This window comes from Ricinus communis, chromosome 6 (assembly GCF_019578655.1).
Source record: "Ricinus communis isolate WT05 ecotype wild-type chromosome 6, ASM1957865v1, whole genome shotgun sequence".
In the NCBI taxonomy this organism is placed as follows: domain Eukaryota; kingdom Viridiplantae; phylum Streptophyta; class Magnoliopsida; order Malpighiales; family Euphorbiaceae; genus Ricinus; species Ricinus communis.
The window spans coordinates 19,391,917-19,409,593 of NC_063261.1; the positions used below are offsets into that span (position 1 = coordinate 19,391,917).

The 17,677-nt window shown below is 32.5% G+C and overlaps 2 protein-coding genes and 1 non-coding gene across 5 annotated transcripts; 2 read left to right on the forward strand and 1 right to left on the reverse strand.

Annotated features, from left to right (window-relative positions):
• The first annotated feature begins 1,420 nt into the window (after window positions 1–1,420).
• LOC8262293 (protein Hook homolog 3) lies at window positions 1,421–9,792 on the forward strand. Of its 3 annotated transcripts, none has more exons than XM_015727390.3 (18): window positions 1,421–1,542; window positions 2,093–2,155; window positions 2,569–2,662; window positions 2,844–2,952; window positions 3,032–3,070; window positions 3,652–3,735; window positions 3,821–3,882; window positions 4,782–4,884; window positions 5,397–5,537; window positions 6,037–6,105; window positions 6,200–6,256; window positions 6,344–6,607; window positions 6,941–7,024; window positions 7,138–7,248; window positions 7,792–7,862; window positions 8,164–8,385; window positions 8,654–8,747; window positions 9,078–9,792. In XM_015727390.3, the coding sequence occupies exons 2-18, from the start codon at window positions 2,095–2,097 to the stop codon at window positions 9,387–9,389; spliced, it is 1,977 nt and encodes a 658-aa protein (XP_015582876.2). In that variant the 5' UTR covers window positions 1,421–1,542; window positions 2,093–2,094; the 3' UTR covers window positions 9,390–9,792. The 3 variants fall into 3 exon arrangements, with proteins under 3 accessions (XP_015582876.2, XP_002532426.2, XP_015582877.2); XM_002532380.4 differs by lacking the exon at window positions 1,421–1,542 and adding an exon at window positions 1,549–1,697; XM_015727391.2 differs by lacking the exon at window positions 1,421–1,542 and having other exon boundaries at window positions 2,110–2,155; window positions 2,849–2,952.
• Window positions 9,793–10,049: 257 nt separating this feature from the next.
• LOC8262296 (LIM domain-containing protein WLIM1) lies at window positions 10,050–12,763 on the reverse strand. The gene is made up of 5 exons (XM_002532379.3): window positions 12,305–12,763; window positions 11,569–11,665; window positions 11,406–11,449; window positions 10,794–10,877; window positions 10,050–10,510 (listed from the first exon to the last, which is right to left on the reverse strand). Exons 1-5 carry the CDS (start codon window positions 12,443–12,445, stop codon window positions 10,286–10,288), a joined length of 591 nt encoding a protein of 196 aa, XP_002532425.2. The 5' UTR covers window positions 12,446–12,763; the 3' UTR covers window positions 10,050–10,285.
• A 1,512-nt stretch (window positions 12,764–14,275) lies between these two features.
• On the forward strand, window positions 14,276–14,347 carry TRNAP-UGG. Its single transcript has one exon. It is a non-coding gene; the product is annotated as a tRNA-Pro (tRNA).
• The last annotated feature ends 3,330 nt before the right edge of the window (window positions 14,348–17,677 follow it).

A 17,677-nucleotide genomic window follows, 5' to 3' on the forward strand; every position in this document is an offset into this window, starting at 1 on the left:
AGAAGTCATTTGGTTCGTGAAAAAGAATAAGGACGAGAATGAGATTTAGTAATTTCTTGATTTATTAAAAATTACTCTTAGATCAATATGAGTATTAATCGGAACTAAGAAATAAATTTTTCATTTGTATTTTCATTAAAATTGAGTTAAATTAATTATAAATAGTTAAATAAGTAAAATAATAATTTATTATATATATATATATTATCATTAATAATAATAAATTAAATATTATTATCTTTTGACATATACATTAATTTATTAAGTAAAAGATTACATATTTAAACTAAAAAGTAAACCAAATTGTAAATATATATATATATATATATATATATATATATATTTTTTTTTTACAGTTTAAGTTGGTATGAGATGGTAAACGTAGCAACTGCAAGCATTATGCAAAGGTAATTTTGATACTAAACGAAAATATTGTTTTTTCTTTTCCTCAGCTGGTTGCTTAACAGGTAGAAAAGGAAATCTAATTTCAACTTTAGATTTTTTAAAAAATAGGTCCAAAAAATTTTCAAAATGGTCCTAAAATAAAGTCGTCATTATATATATTCCATGTATCATATACAGATTATAAATTAATTAATTTTTTAATGAGCTATTCGAGACTCGATTCGATAAATATTCACTGATTTTATTTAAAATTGATCCGAGTTCAAATTAGATAGAAATCAATTAGATAAAATTATGAGCTAGCTTATAAAATATTTAATTCAAAATATTTATAATTTAGATATTATAATCATAAAAATATCTATTTAAAATTATTTACTGAAATAAAATATAAATGTTAGTAAATGTGTTACAATCTTATATAGCAAATATGTTATATGAATTGACAAATTATATTTCTTATGTTTTTTTCTTATCAGATATTTTAAATTTATTTATTTCATAAATTTAAATCGAATTTAATGCACAAAATAGTAAATAAATTGAGTTTTAAAATTGATTGCGGTTTAATTTGCTTATAATTAAATCTTAAATCTTCAACTAGATACTACAGATAATGACGGTTTAATTAATTATATTACAAGCTAAAAAAATAACTATTAAAAAACCAATCATAATCTTTTGAATCGTAGACCGAATTATTTACCCAAAAAATCATTGGCTTGGGTGAAAAATTGAGCGTCTAGCCATCAACTTTTGATTAACTGGAAAAATCAAATGGTTAACCAGTTTTGAACTAATTAACCATGAATGAAAACCGGTTAATTACTGTTTAAGAATCAGCTAATCAGTTGTTGAAAACCGGATAAAAATTAAATTTATAATACTTTTGATCGGTCAACCGAAACTGAAGCAGAATCAAGAATGAATTTCTGAAAAACTAAAACCTAAACCTAATTATCAGTTTAGTTAACTAATAAATTCAATTCGGTTGTATCGGTTCAGGGGAATATGGGTTTAGTCTTTTTTTTTTTTTTATCTCACTCCCTGAACAGTAAAAAACAAAACAAAAGGAAATTTCCGTGTAGAAAAACACGAGATCTCTTTTAACATAAAGGCCTTCGGTCGTTGCTTCAGGTTAGAGAAAGGAGAGAGAAGGCTCTCTTCCTATCTCTCTCACTCATAAGCAAAACTCAGTTCCTGTTTTTGTTTTGGCCCTTCAATTCACTTATTTCTTTTGTTAAATTAGCTATCTTTGCTTCCTATTTCCAACATCTCTCTATTATTTTCAGGTATTACTCTGTAATTATAAACATAAATATCTTACATTTTCTGCTTTTATTGGCTATCTTGGTTTTGTGTTTTTATTCATTTCATGTTTTAGAAAAATCAATCTTTTAATGGAATTTAGTAAATATACTTGATAAAGTTTTCTCCATTTTTCTCTTATATGTATAAGGCCAAGAAATCGAAACTTTGTGTCTTCTTGTTGTTATTCGGATTCAAAGTGCACATATGTTACAAATTAGTAAATTTTAGAGCTTTTGTTGATTACTTGATGCCCATTTCGTGAACTCTATAACTTTTCTTTTTTTGTCGTGTTCTTATTCAGACCATATATAATGTCTATGCTGTTGTCTTTGTTTTTGGGTTCTTTGTTTAGCTTACTTTGTGTTGCCCTTTTCAGACATGGATCTGAAGGTAAGTGGAAATGAGTCCTTGATAGCTCGCATTCAACAACTGGAGCATGGTAATAATTCTTATTTTATTACTATATAATGCTTTTGGTTTGTGCTTGGTCCCGTAGTGTTGCTTTTTGTTTTTTTCTTTGTCCAGTTAACTGCATTTAAAGAGGTCCGATTTTATTGGCTTTATAATATTCTAAACAAATTGAGTGAATGCAAAAAAGATGTGCACAGTAGGTTGTAATGAATATCATAAACCATTTGTAGTATACTCCGTTATCCTCATTGCTTACAATGTGATGATCCATTGGAATGAGTAGCTTATGTCTTAAATTTTAAGTTTATTTGCTGGTAATTAGTCCCATTTGATTGTTGACAATTAGACTTAAGCTTTTTCCAGTTTTTGGCTGATGTTTTCTCGCTGTTGGATCTCTTAGGCATTTTGGACTCAGTATTATTATATTACTATGTTTTGTAGAGCGTGATGAGTTACATAAAGATATAGAGCAATTGTGCATGCAGCAAGCTGGACCAAGCTACCTTGCTGTGGCTACCAAAATGCATTTCCAAAGGTACAAATGTATTTCTTTCTTTTGTCCATGAGATCAAATTGCTTCCCCTTTATATTATACATCATTTTGTTTGGGGAAGGGATGGAGTGACTGCATGGAAGGAGAGAAGGGGGTTCTATGGTCTATGGGTTAGTGCCAATGAGAAAGCAACAAGTCTAGGATTAAATTAATGCTCTATTAGGACAGCTGGCTTGGAGCAGGAGATTGAGAGCTTGAAAAAGAAGTTAGCTGCTTGCACAAGAGATAATCTAAATCTTCAAGAGGAGCTTTCAGAGGCTTACCGAATCAAAGTAAGAATTTTGACTTTATAACTTATTACATTTCTGCAAAACGTTTTATGAGCTTATATGTCCCTTTCGCTGTGTCCAGAGCCAACTGGCAGATCTACATAATGCAGAGGTTGCAAAGGTATCTCTCTCTCTCCATGTCTGTGTGAGCATGATGCATGCTTGTGCCGTTTTTCTTTTCCTTTAGAAATTATGTCATCCCAAGTGATTAAACAATAATGGAAAACAGTGATGATGAGAAGTGAATCAAGAGAATAGGAAATAGATTTGGCATGAACTCAGTGCATAATAAGAAACTATCATAGAAATGGAGAACTACCTAAGTGCTGCATTCTAAGACTCTTTTGTCCTGCAACAGGCATGAGCTGAATGAGTGCTATCATGATTAAGGATCTAGCTTGATCTGTTATCATATTTCTTACAGCAGAGCATCAAATTTATTGATAGCAAAGTTTTGCTATCATAAAGAACAGATGCAGTTGCCGACAAGAAAAATTAGTGTTTAAGTTTCACCTGCAGTTGGTTGAAGTCATTGACTGAGCTGCTTTAGCAAGCTACAAAGAAATCTATAAAGCACTTATTCTTCTTGTAATTTTTGTTTGCTTTGGAAGAAGAAATTACTCAATGCAATTTTTGCAGTGAATATTGGGATTATGCTTTGATTAGTGGTTGACTCCTGACATGTTTCTTTCCTTTTTCCAGAATAAGGAGGCAGAGAAGCAGCTGAAATTTTTTCAAGGCTGTGTAGCTTCTGCTTTTGCTGAACGTGATAATTCAATAATGGAGGTTATTAATTTTATTCAAGGTTTCACTTATCCAGTTTAGCATGCAATATTTGTAAAGCTTAAATTTTCTGAATGCTTGGTGATAGGCTGAGAAGGCTAAGGAGAAGGAGGAACTCATGTCACAAAAATTTAATGAGTTTCAGAAGAGGTACTGAGATATTTGATCTATTTTGGTGTTTGCCTGATTTTGGAGTCATGAAGTTGAAAGACCACTCTCCATGCACTAATTACTGCATTGTGTTTGAGGTGGCTGCTTTGCAAGTCCTGATAGAAATTCTGTCGGGTCCATTGAGATTTCCATATAAGAGAATGCATTTTAAATCTCAAGAATTTGTAGAAATCAGAAAGCAGTTTATGGTTATTTCTAAGGTGGTTTTGGTGTACTAATTAACGTGATAATAATGTTGGATAACTTGTTTCCTGAAAAATGAAAATCTGGTGGTTTGTTAACTGTGTGTTTCTGCTCTCATATTTTGGAAGATTCCATGGTGAATTCTGGATTTATTGGTGTACAATAAGGATATGAGCTGTTAAGAGTTCTAAGTTTCTGGTGATTTTGGCAATTGCAGTCTTGGCTCTTGCAATACATTGGGCTGTGTGTAAAATAACAAGAAATCCTTTCTAGGGGAAAGAGTACTTGGTTGATGAATAGGATCACATATCACATCTTAATTATTCCAAAGTTGTTTGTTTTAGATGCTTTTGAGAAGCAAAGTTTCCTTTATCGTATACATGGTGTGCAATTTTGTGCCTGTAGTTTTACAAAGGGATTGATGCTTTGCAATTGTTTCTATTTATGTGTATATGTATATTAGAGATGAAAAATTTGCATCAATCTTGTATTGAGTCATTCATTATTTATCATTTAATAAATGTTGATTATGTACCTTTTGGCTTGTATTTTTGAGTCTTTTGTTGATCCTCTTGCTGGATCAATTTCGTCTGGACCTGACTTGGAATCTCATCCCTTGAACTTTTGTTTCTTATGGGATGAATTTTATTAATTTAAATATCTTAATCAGTATTTAATAGATTTTATTTTAACAGGTTAGAAGAGCTTACCTCAGATTGTCTTGAACAAAAGAGACAAAATGAAGCACTGCAGATTGATCTTGCAAAGCAAGAAGAGCAGAATGAAAGTCTCAAGAAGGTAGTTGTCTTTCACTTTCATGAACCTGTCATAGAAACAATTGAAGGGTATTAATGGTTAGCTGTTTGTATCCAGGCATATGTTTCTGGAGCTTTTATATTGACATGATTTAGCTTCCTGTAGTTTTACCATGTATATTCTGATATCTCCTTTTTGGCACAATTCTATAACAATGAATTTGGCTTCTTTATCATATTTTCTGTGGTATGATATAATAATAATAAACAGCATGAGTTTGTTCATTGCTAGGCAACATAATTAGCCTGTTTTAATGTTATATCTCATTTGTGCTTTCCTTTGTTCTTGCTCAATAAAACTTCTTTTTTTGTTGAAAAATTATAGTTTGCTTATGTCATTTTTTTTTGCTGACTGAGTTTGATTTTGTAGGATCAATCTGAAACTGATTTGTGCATTTGCCGCTCTGAATTTATCTTCCAGTTTTTTAATTTTTTTTAAGTAACATTTCCTTTTTTCTAACCGTTTTTTTACTTATTATTTTTCACAAATTGCAGGTTGCCAACAAGTTCTATGAGATCAGGCAGCATTCTCTTGAAGGATTTGAGGATGCAAGTTGGGAAGATAAATGCACTTGGCTGTTGCATGACTCAAAAGAAATGTGGAGTTATAATGACGCCTCCACCTCTAACTACATAGTAATTTTCACGACCTTTATTTTTGTTTATTCCTTAAGCATCTGCAATATTATCACTATTCATTTATCACATGATGTATGGTATTGTTTTCCTTGCTGCATAAGAAGATGATAGGACTTTGACATGTGGCTTTGGCCCTGTTTCTAGCATGTTTTACCACACCAGTTAGAATATCTAATGTGATTCTCTCATTGTGTATGTTGTACACATGACTAGACAAGGATAAAAGTAGAAGTTTTTGATATTTGTAAGCTCTATGTGGATTTGGAATTAGAAGTCAATCCCAAAGGGCCAAAGCATAACATCAAACCTTGGAGTTTGATCTAAAATGCTTTCATCTATGAGATGGGTCTAATGGGCATTATTACCTTGTTTTAGTTATCAACTAGCTTGATAACATTCTCCAAAACTTGAGTTTGTCACTTAGGCTTATATTTTTTATTTAGCCAAATAAACATCATATTTGCTATGCAACTTGTATAACTTTCTCATCAGACAGAGTGCATTAGAAGAAGAGCTGGAGCAAGTGAGGAAATCTGCGGATAATCTTCAAAGTAAATTACGAGTGGTATGGATTATTCTGGTTAAGGTCTACCTTCCTGGCTTGCAAATGGAATATATGTTCTCTCTTTCTTAAATATGAATTCTGCTATGGCATGTAGGGGTTGGAAATAGAAAATCATTTAAAGAAGCAAGTTCGTGAACTAGAAAAGAAGCAGGTGGGTATACTGATTTCTTCAGATTTGATATTTAAAGTTGCTTCCCAAATTTTCTTTCTAATTTTTGAACTCATTGGTTATGCACAGATTCAACTGGACAAAATGGTAATGAATGGGATTGCAGGGTTACGCCACTACCATTCTGAGCACAGAGGTCACATCATGAATTTACTGAATGAGGGGAAATTGCATATGAAATCAACTATGGATATGCTAGAAGAAAAGATAGGAGAAACCTATGGGAGCAAAGAGCAGAATTTAAGGCCTTCTCAGAGAGTCATTGATCTGGAGGAAAATGAATGTCGAGATGTACACATAAGTAATGACATTGGCTCAGCTTTGATATCTGAGGTTTGATAACTAGTGCCTTGCCAGTTGTCTTCCTTCTTTGTCTTTCCACATGGGGTGGCAACTTTTTGCATTACCCATTCAAGTAGATTCTTAATTTCTCAAATTAAACATTGACTGGATACCAGTAAACTTGCAATTGGAAGTCAGCAAGTCCTTTATTATGTCTAGGCACTACAGGCAGGAGCTTCTATAGGCTTGAGCTCTATCTCGTCAATCACAATGTTTGCATTGGGATTAGAAGCTAGAGTATTTCTAGTTCTATTGGCTATTAATATCTTTAGCAGTCATAAATTTTTAGTGGTAGTTTATGTTCATTATCTCTACCTCTTGTAGGAAGTTAAACATGGCTTACATGATTCTGGGGATAATGAAGAAGAGAATAGCTCTGAAGCTCTTGCTCAGGCCCTGCAAGAGAAGGTTTGCATGTTCACTTATGCCCCACAATCTTGTTTTATTTCTGTTCTGTGTTTATATCTTTTCAGTTGAATGTATGCTACTAATTTGAAATAATTGTACTTCTTTCTGCTCAGGTTGCAGCATTGTTGCTTTTATCTCAGCAGGAAGAGAGACATTTACTGGAGAGAAATGTGAATGCAGTTCTTCAGAAAAAAATGGAGGAGCTTCAGAGAAACTTACTGCAGGTAATTCCTGTGGAATCTTTTGATTGCACTTTGTGCACTAAAAGCATGTTTCCTGTTATCATTATTAGTATTTTGGGAATATTATGCATATCCTATATGGTTTTTATATATTTAATGCTTGTTTATGACTACAAAGTTCAATGTGGAAGTGTGCGAGTAATTTTTTTCTTCCCAGATAATTTTTATGAACAAGGGTTTTTCTTTTTCTTTTTTTTCTTAACCCATGGGACTAACGGGACATCATTATTTATACGTACTGTGAGATTGGCATAAACTTAAAACTTGCACAAGGGAAGAAATCTCTTTGGGGATTGTTGCTGTACAAGTTTATCTTGTCACTATCTGAAAATGTTGTAATATGGAATTTGACGTGCCTCCATTAACATGAACTTCTCACTGCCTTATTTGAAATTCATATTGCTCGTTTGTTCTCAGTGACAATGAGCTTGTTGGTTGGTTTTTGTTTCTGCATTTAACCAAAAGAAAAAAAGCCTGTTGGTTGGATTTCTTGATAGTCCACTGAATGTTAATATTCTTTTTAAGGTCACAAATGAAAAGGTTAAAGCTCTCGTGGAGTTGGCACAGTTAAAGCAGGCATATCAGCAATTACACGAGTATGATTCTTCTTTTCTTTAAATTATGACATTATGGTTCATGCATTGTTTAACTTTTTCTTTTCTCAGGTCTGCTTTTGTTTTTTGGTAGTAAAATCTTTGCTGGAGCTGAAAGTATTTCAATTACCTCATGATTGATGTTCATTTTTTCCGTTTTTGTTTGGTTATCTTTTGTATGTTTAAACATGAAAGATGATAAAGTAGTAATTTTTATTAAAGGATTCTTATACTCGTGCAGCACATATCTAATTTCACTTCTAATATTCTAAACTACTTACTAACATGTCACTTAATTGTGCAGGAAAATTAGCCATGGGATACAAGAAGGAAATTTATCAATTGACAAAGTGGAGAGAAGGCACTTCACTCATGATAAAGATGGAAGGTTAAGAAACCTGCTTAAAAGGACATATCTGAAACGTTGGATGGGTACATCAGGTATTGGTGTAAATGAAGAGGAAGCTCACCTAAACAATGAAGGGAATTTCTCCAGCCGAACGCATAGTAGCATTGATTTTGCCAGGTTAGCAAAAAAAATAAAGAAGATTTTTGGATTAGTTCTGCTTCTGGAGGCAAATGCTAAGGGGTGGTTGTCATGCTTATGGGGTTATATCAATACACTTTAAGAAGAAACTTTTGAATGTCAATCTCATTGATCCACAAAGCTAACCATTAGATAACAGTGTTTTTGCATGTTAAATCATACCTTTAATATATGTATTGAGATTCCTTAGGTAATTACATTATGATGATTAGCTCTTAACAAATCGAATGCTTTTTGTTCTTCCTAGGATGAAGATTGAAAATGCCACCCTTAAAGAGAGCATGGAAAGTATGGAGCACCTGACTTCTTCAATTCATAGACTTCGTTGTGCTCTTCTAAAGGTAATCATTTCATATAATGTATGTGCAAAATCACCTTTCCATTCATTGAGGTCTTCCTTGTATTGTTTGCCCCGGGCAGGAACTGTTTTCAAGTTGCAGGGTAATGTAAATGTGATTTATGCTAGTGAACTAGATTGGAAGTTTTGTTTTTAAGCTGCATTTGGTTCGTGGTTGTCATAAGGTCAAAACCATTAATCATCATTGGATGATAGATTCGTAATATGCTGATGCTGCTTTTTGGAAGTATATGTGAAGTTCAAATAAAAGGGTCACATTATTCCTTCATAATTTGAATTAAGAGTTTTATTTTTGATGTAATGTACTTCATAGGTCAAAGAGTCAGCTGCATGTGAAGGTACATGTGTTGGCGTATTAGAAGCTCTTCATGATATCGTGTCTGAGGCCAAACTCTTGAAGACTGCCTTTGGGAGCTCATTACCCATTAGCTGGTCGGCTGAGGCTGTTGATACATCAACTGGCGGGAGCACCCACAATGAGCCAGGTGATTTAGATGAGGACTCTAGCTACGAGAAGATGGATTCTGTTTCTGCTGCAGGATTTGAAATGGTGGAGCTTCTGATACTTGCAGCACAGATACTAGAAGCCTATTCTACCAAACAAGGTTTGAGAGATGCAAGTTGATTCTATCCTGGTCTGCTAGTTTCTGGCTAATACCAAGCATGAAGCACGTCAGAAGTTGTATGGAACGAAGGCATGGTTGCCCAACTGGAGGTGCTAAAAAAGGAAAATCTCTCCGTGAGGGAAGAAAGTAGACTTGGCTCAAACATGAAGGAAGAGTATCCTACTTGTGCATTATAGTTGATACAAAATGACATACAGTATCTTGTGATACACATTTTAAACCTCTTTGTTATAGTGATTTTGGTGCCATGCGGGGTGAGTCTTTCGAAGTTTCATTCTGTATTTCCAGTGTGTATATATATATATATATATATATGGTTAGATGCTTGCGAATGTACAGTTTTATCAAATGGGTTAAGATTATTGCACAGAAGTTGAATGAAATCTTTCTGGTGTTAATCTACTGTCTGGCTTTCTCAGCTTCTCTTCTCATTAAATTACCGGAATCAGCATCAATGGTTTCATGTACGCACAGCTCTTATTTTTTGGTTCATTACCTGAAGATGTCTCATAGCATTGCTTTGTATGGTTGAATAAATGGTTGCTTCATTGATTTGAAATCGAGTTTGCCAAATGATTTGTGTTTATGACTTTGGTTTGAGCAGGAAGGAAGATGGGGAAAAGTTAGTCTCTAATTCAAACAAAATAAAAACAGAAGAATTTCTGTATAACCATCTTAACATTATTATAAACAGATTGATTGTAGCTCAGAAAACCCAGCCAGACATTGTAGTATCAACAACAGCAACATATATCATCTTACAAATGAAAAAATAACACCAACCTTGACTAAGAGAAGGAAAATCATCCATTAAGACACACTGGAATACCATGTAGAGGCAAAGCCATACATAAACAGGAATCAATATAAACATGGTAATAATACTCTGGGTTCATTATGATTCAGCAGCAATTTCCACAGCTGTTATTTTCTCGGTGGTGGTCGGCTGGCGTTCATTCTCAAGCTGGCTGTAGTTTCCTTTCTCCTTGAAAAGTTGGATATGGTGATGCTTGCAGTAGAGTTTTCCCTCATGAGCAATGTAGTTAGATGGGCTTATAGTACACCCTCCATAAGTGCACTTGAAACAGCTCCTGTGGTATGGAGTTCCATTTACTGTAACCTTCAAGAACATACATAGGAAAAAAGAAGAAAAAAGATAAGTTTTAATTTTCAGAGGAAGCTTCATAGTTTGATAAATTTGTTACTACTGATCAAAAAGAACTTGAAGGTCATATTTTGATTATTTTTCATATGACGATCTTTCTTTTTAATCGGATATTTTTTATCAGCGCGAAGAAATATTAAATTTAAATTTTTTAACTTTCTTAAATATTAGCAAAATTTGATATTTTTATAGTGAGATTTATGATAAAGAGTTTAGTAAGATGATCTACTTCACATACCCTCTCAATAGGATAGACAGTCTTGCTACAACCCACACATTTTTCTCTTGTGCCTGCGAACTTGTTTGACACTTTGCTTGCATTCTGTGGGATGAAGAAAAGAAAAAGAAAAATTCAGCTCATGTTAGAAGCAAGAAACTTAAGTAATTTTATAAGATTCCAAAAGCATGTTTATTTTTAACTATCGGTACCACATTCACTTATAGCAAAACATAGATAATTTTTCTTCTTCACTTCGGATCGGAAAATCAAAGAGTTGAGTGAACAAAAACCCCAAGAAAGTTCATGGCCAAGTAAAGATGTCCGAGTAAGTTTTTTTTAAAATGTACTAGTTGTGTTTAAAACAGCGTTAATAAAAAATGAACAGGTATTTCCAGATATATTACTCAAAAGAATCGACATCTTGTTGCCTATGAACCATTTCACAAAGTATGTATCCGGATAGTCCAAAATTTCGATAGTTAGCTCTTGACATGACATGAGCGTGCAGATCCTTTACTAATACTCATTCAATTGAATGGATTGATCAATTAATAAAAATTATGTTTCATAATTTCATAATCCAATTTTTTGAATTTCTTTACCAATGGTGTTAGGAGATCAGTTAATTACCTCACTATCAATAGGTTTTTCTGGTTTTGCAACTTTTGGTGTTCCTGAAACAATTTCACACGAGAAGATTGATTAAAATTATGGAAAAACAATTATTATTATTTTTAGAGCTTTCATGATGGGTAGTTCTTTATATATATATATAATAAATTAGATATATTACCTTCAAAACTCTTGTCAAGACTACCAGTTAGCTTGAAGAGTTGGTCATAGTGAGGCCTGCAGTACAGAACCCCTTCAAAAGAACAGTAGTTGCTTAGCTGCAAATGATTAAAAACACATGTCATTGAGTTGTCTTTGAAGGTCATGATACAAGAATCTAGCGATCAGCAATAATATCTTGATTAAATAATCTTCATTTTACTGAACTGAAAAATCAAACAAAAATCTAGTGATCAACTGTGCAATAATTTACCTAACACATAAGTTATCTCTACTTTGTAATTAATGTAAATGAAAACTTTGTTAAAGAAGAAAGGAAATCGGAAATGATTCTCAGAAATATCTTATATATTCCCTTAGACACGAAATCTCATCAACAGTTAAATGGATACAAGAAGATAAACGCAATTCTAGCTTTAAAGGAAAACTGATGGCAAATGTTTTTGCAAGAAAACACCAAACACCAAACAAAAAACAAAAAAAATCTTCCCCAAGATTTTCCTTGGTAACTTTTCAACAGAATATAAAGAAAAAGGAATTACATAAACATACATTAGCATACACAACGTATATAAAGAGAGGTGTATATAAGGGATGTATACATGCAGCAGGTCCTCTCATTTGTACAATTAACATATGTCATTTGAAATATATATTGATTTTACAGTGAAAAAGGATAAAAGGGCATGTGCTTTCTAAATCATTTTATGGAGCAGATTTGCAGTAAAAAAGTTTACCTTAAGAGTGCCCTTGCAATGGTGGCATCTAAAGCAGGCCTTGTGAAAAACCCTATTATCAGCAGTTAGCTTATCAACAAGATAAACAGTTTTATCACATGCCATACATTTTTGTTGAGTTCCTCCAAAGGTAGTGGCCATAACCCTAATAACCAACCTTATAGGCAGAACTGACCAACGAAAATGTATATATATTCTCTCTTTCTAATGCCTTTTTGCCTCTTCTTTTTGCTCTCACTCTCACTCTCCTCCTCCTCCTCTTCTTCTTCTTCTTCTTCTTCTTCTCTCTTTCTTTAGCAATATATATATAGTATTTTTATAAAATAATACAAGATCAATGGAGAAAACATTTAAAGAAAGCAATGAGATGTAGTGAATTGCGGGTAAACTTCAAAAGCTATCATTGATAGGACTGATCTTGCCACTTTAGCCATCATTTTGTCCGATTTTAAAGCAATTTCTTGCCGTACATGCATCCGGATTTTCTTAGATAATTCATAGAGATATTTAATAAAAATTAACATTGTAATTATGAGCTATTTTGGTATTATTGTAGTTGCCAGATTTTTATAAATTTAAGTTTAAACTTTTATTGTTATTTTTTAGTGTATCTTAAAATTATTGTTATTAATCAGACAGGTAAAATTGAAATAAATAGTTGCACTTTAATTTCTTTTCAGAAAAGAAATATTATATGATTGGCAAAGAAAATGATTTGTTGGTTACAGTTTGCATTGAATTAATGTTAATTTTATTAGTTGAAAATGATTCCGTGGGTACCACTACTGAACCAAGTCCAATTATAATTAGTTGGTTGTATCATACTTATATATTAATTTGTAAAATAAATAATAAAATTATTAATAATATATACTCTTTTCTTAAAGAAAAGAACAATATACTCCCAATTCCATACTAATTATATTTTTAGTAGTTTATTAATATGTTTAATTATAAAAAAAATTATTTAAATTAGATTAAAATTACCTTTTTATAAATATTGTAAAATTTATTACACCTAACTTAATATAAAAATAAAAAGAAAAAAGAAAAAAATTAATATCGCATTACATATATAAACGTAACATATAATTAAATTTTCTTTTAATTTGAAAAAGAGATAGTATAAAATGTATAAAAAAATAATTATTTTTTATTATATAATACACAGTTCACTAAACTTTTGATCATTGAAAAGAAAAAGAATTTAACAATTTTGAGTTTCTTATTATTATTTCTTTTTTCAGAGTACCAAATTCTTTATTACTACACATAAATAATTAAAATGTGAAGACTTTCATAAGGACTATCCAAGTTTTATTTGTTTACTCATAAGAATGAGTTATTGGAGTTATAATATTGGAGGAAAACGTTTCCTTTTCCTTTAATTTTTTTTTTTGGATAAAGAAGGACATTAATTGATTTTTGAGGTAGATTATCAAATATGAAGTGGGTTTATCCTTTTCATAAATGTGGTGGGTCTAAAGGTTTTTTTTTTAACAGCAGAATTTCATGATGAAGTTCCTAGCTGGAAACCTTATTACTTTCCTTTCTTTTTCATAATTTTATGTTTTCTGTGATGACTTTTTTTAACTTGATTAATGACATTTTAGGTGTCCTTGATGAATTGGCACCACATCAAAATCATGATTAGGGTTGTGATTTAGAAGATCAAATGATCTTTTAAGAATGGTATTATACATCTATCAAGGTCTAGTTCTTTAAATGGTTGATGATTTCTGGTAAGCTAATTAGATCAAATTATTGTAGTAGCTATAACAAATTTAATATTCTCATTAATTATTATTTACCAAAAAGACTTGAACCCTAATCAACAATAATTAAAATGTTTTCCAGCATCTTAAAAGTAGCTTTTTTAACCTCCTACCAAACTATTGGTGATATCATATGTTTAATTTTGAATTAATTTCTTTACAGTAATAATAATTGTTTAGTCACTTGACACCAACCGGGCGTTTGGTCTAGTGGTATGATTCTCGCTTTGGGTGCGAGAGGTCCCGAGTTCGATTCTCGGAACGCCCCATTTTATAATTTTAGTAGTTTTATAGTCATTTTCAGTCCCATTTTGTAATTTCAATGTTTCTATAGCCATTTTCAGCCTACAAACTAAAACAGCCAAACAATATCTTATGCTATCACATGTATATACATATATACATGCAATAAATAAATTTCATAATATATTCAATAAATAAATAAACAATTCTCAATGTGAAATAGGTAATTTTCTAAATTGAAACAAACTTTATACAAAAGTATAAAAGAATATCATGCGCCTGCATAATTTTTCACTTAAGAGTATAATTTTTTTTCTTTTTTTGTAAAATTTTTTAGTCTGTAATTTTATTTTATTTTAACTTTCACACCCTCTTGGTAAATATGTTAAACTTATATGGTCTTATATTAGTATATAATATTAGATTTTAAAGAAATTATTTATTAAATAGTTTATCATACAACTATAATAAATTCATGATTAATGATGATATTATTTGTCACGACCTGACCTGTGGGCCTGTGACCGGCATTAGCAAATGAGTAGGCGTAAGACCACCAAATCTTGTAGTAAGCCTGGCCATTCACTAACTTAATCAAATTGAAATTCGGACTCACTCTAAAGCACGGTTCACAATTAACCTTAACCATAAAATTTTACATATTTAATTCGGTCTGCCTGCATAATTAGGCAAGACCCGAATTTACATAAAATTACAACTGATAAGTCTAAAATTTCTACTGCGGAGAATCTAAAATTTTACAACTCAAGCATACCAAAATCAATTACATCAATCCGATGATAAATGAGTCGGGTTGCTAGATAAGAACTGCGGGAAGACTAACAATCACCTGAAAAACAGTGAAATTGAGACTGTCACTCTCGAGAGTGAGTTAAAATAATATATTCAAAAATAATTACAAACACTTCAATAACACATTTATTTAATTTGAAATAAACATTAAGTCATGCAAAAATATACGTGTCATGCTATGCTTAAATAAAAAAAATAACTTTCACATACTACAGGACGAAGTAGTTCAGTAGAACCCTAATCCCAACACTAACATCTCGACTCTCTCATTCCAATAGAATTGGCGCTCAGAGAGCGAAGCTCGATTAGGGTCCTTAACTCCAGTCCAGTCACTTAATTATCACTATCAGTTTTAGCCTTTTGACTCTTTTACTCCAATAAGACTGGTGCCCAGAGAGCGAAGCTCGACCAGGGTCCTTAACTCCAGTCCAGTCCCTTAGGTTTCCAAATAAGCCGGCGCCTAGAGAGCAATGCTCGACCAGGGACCTTTACTCCCGCAAACTTACTCTACTCAGCCTAGAGAGCAATGCTCGATGAGGGTAAGTCCTAAATTTACCTTTTAAAATTTATCCTTTTTACTATCTATTTCAGATTTCTACTAGTACGTACACGGTCCTAATGCAACTCATCAAATAGCATGTTCTACAGCCGTCCTATCCCGAGTCAACACGAAATCAATAAAATTATAATACAGAAAATGAAACATATATAAACAGTAAATAACTAAATAATTAAAATATTAATTATTTAATCAGAGATATCACGTAAAAATCTTAGCATGACATACGTAAGCAGACATATGACTTTAACTCACAGTTCTGACGACCTCCTAGCTCTACTCCGATGCCTCGGGTGGAGCGAGCCGAACTGACGGATTATCTAATCGTATAAAACAATTTAATCAATAACATTAAAACATTTGACAATTAACCCTAAGTCTAGACTCCTAGGACTGACTGTCTAAGAATCTCGACTCGGAAGAATCCTACCGAAAATTCGGCAGAACCTCCCTAAATTACGAACATTTACTCTCCGTATAAAGGGTCTAGAACTTGCCAGGAAACACTTCAAATATTCAACAATTTATTTTAACGGGAGTCTGGTCCCCAAGACTTCACTATTTTTTTCAACTTCGCCACACATCATAAATTACGACCAATGGCAGACAGTCCGACAATTAATTATTTTAACTCACAATATTTTCTAATACTCAACACAATTCAATAAACATATAAATTTTACCAATGAATTCTAAGATCAACGAGCCAGAGAAATTACCGAGACGCTTGATCGCTCAGCCGTCTCGCCTCTAGCCGCTGGAGTCCAATCGATGATTCGAACGTACCAATGGATTCAAAATAACGCGCTGATGACGATCCCAGCTTCCGATCTTCCGATCCGACCCTCGATCATCCAGAGAGATTTACGGACAATCTCGACCATCGATTTTCAAACGGAGTCCGATCACCATAAAACTGGTGCCATTGGGAAGCTTGAGCTGAGGAGAATTCGGATATGTACTTTGATCAGCCAAAGCTCGCCGGAAAAGCCAGGAAATGCGGCTGCCATCCATTTTCTCTCTCCACCACAAATTTCCAACTCTGTCTACCATTTACGACACCACCACCACTAAAATGAAGCTTAGGTCGAGGGAAGTCGATCGCCACCAAAAATAGTAGCTACCAATGCCGGAAACGCCATAAACGGCGTCCAGAAAGGCTGCTGCTTTCCTTCCTTTTCACCGCCTGCTGACGTCCCCAACGTTGCCACCGTCGCCACCCTTGAGCTCGCCGGTGCTAGTTGCACCTCCGGCCAGCTTCGCTGAGCCCTAGACGGATGCCTCCCCCGACTGCCATGAAGGCCGATGGAAGCTTCTCCCCCCTTTCCTCCTTTTCCTTTTCTTCCCCGATTTCTCTCTCTTTTCTTTCTTTTCTTATCGCAAAATGGTCCCTCAATTTTTGCTTAATAACCATTTAGTCTCTCAACTTCTTTAATTACCAACAATTTCGTCCAACAAAATTTGTGATTAACCCTTAAACTTTTCTTTAGCTTTTCAATTAAGCCCCTAACTATTTAATTTGGGCCAAATTAGAATTATTAAAAATATATAATTACTTATTTACCCTTGCTTTTAAATGTAAAATTACCAAAAAGCTCTTGCCGACATATTTAATTACAAAAATACAAAATATACAAATTTCATTAAAACCCCTATATTAATAAAATTATATTTTTAATCCTTATTCCAAAATAAATTTTCAATTTAATCCTAACACAATTAATTTAATTAATCAATTTGCTAAATATTTTTCAATTAAAATTAACACCATTAGCTAATTAAAATGCCATTTTCCCAATAATTCTTTTATAAAATATCCTTTACTAATTCTTTCATAACTTTCAATATAGAAATTAATTTATATATTCATATTGAAAAAAAATTGAATGATCGAAAATATAATACATTTTTTTAAAAATTTACTTAATTAATTTCTTAAAAAAAATCAAAAAAATTAGATATACAAAGTAACTCTCTTATTTT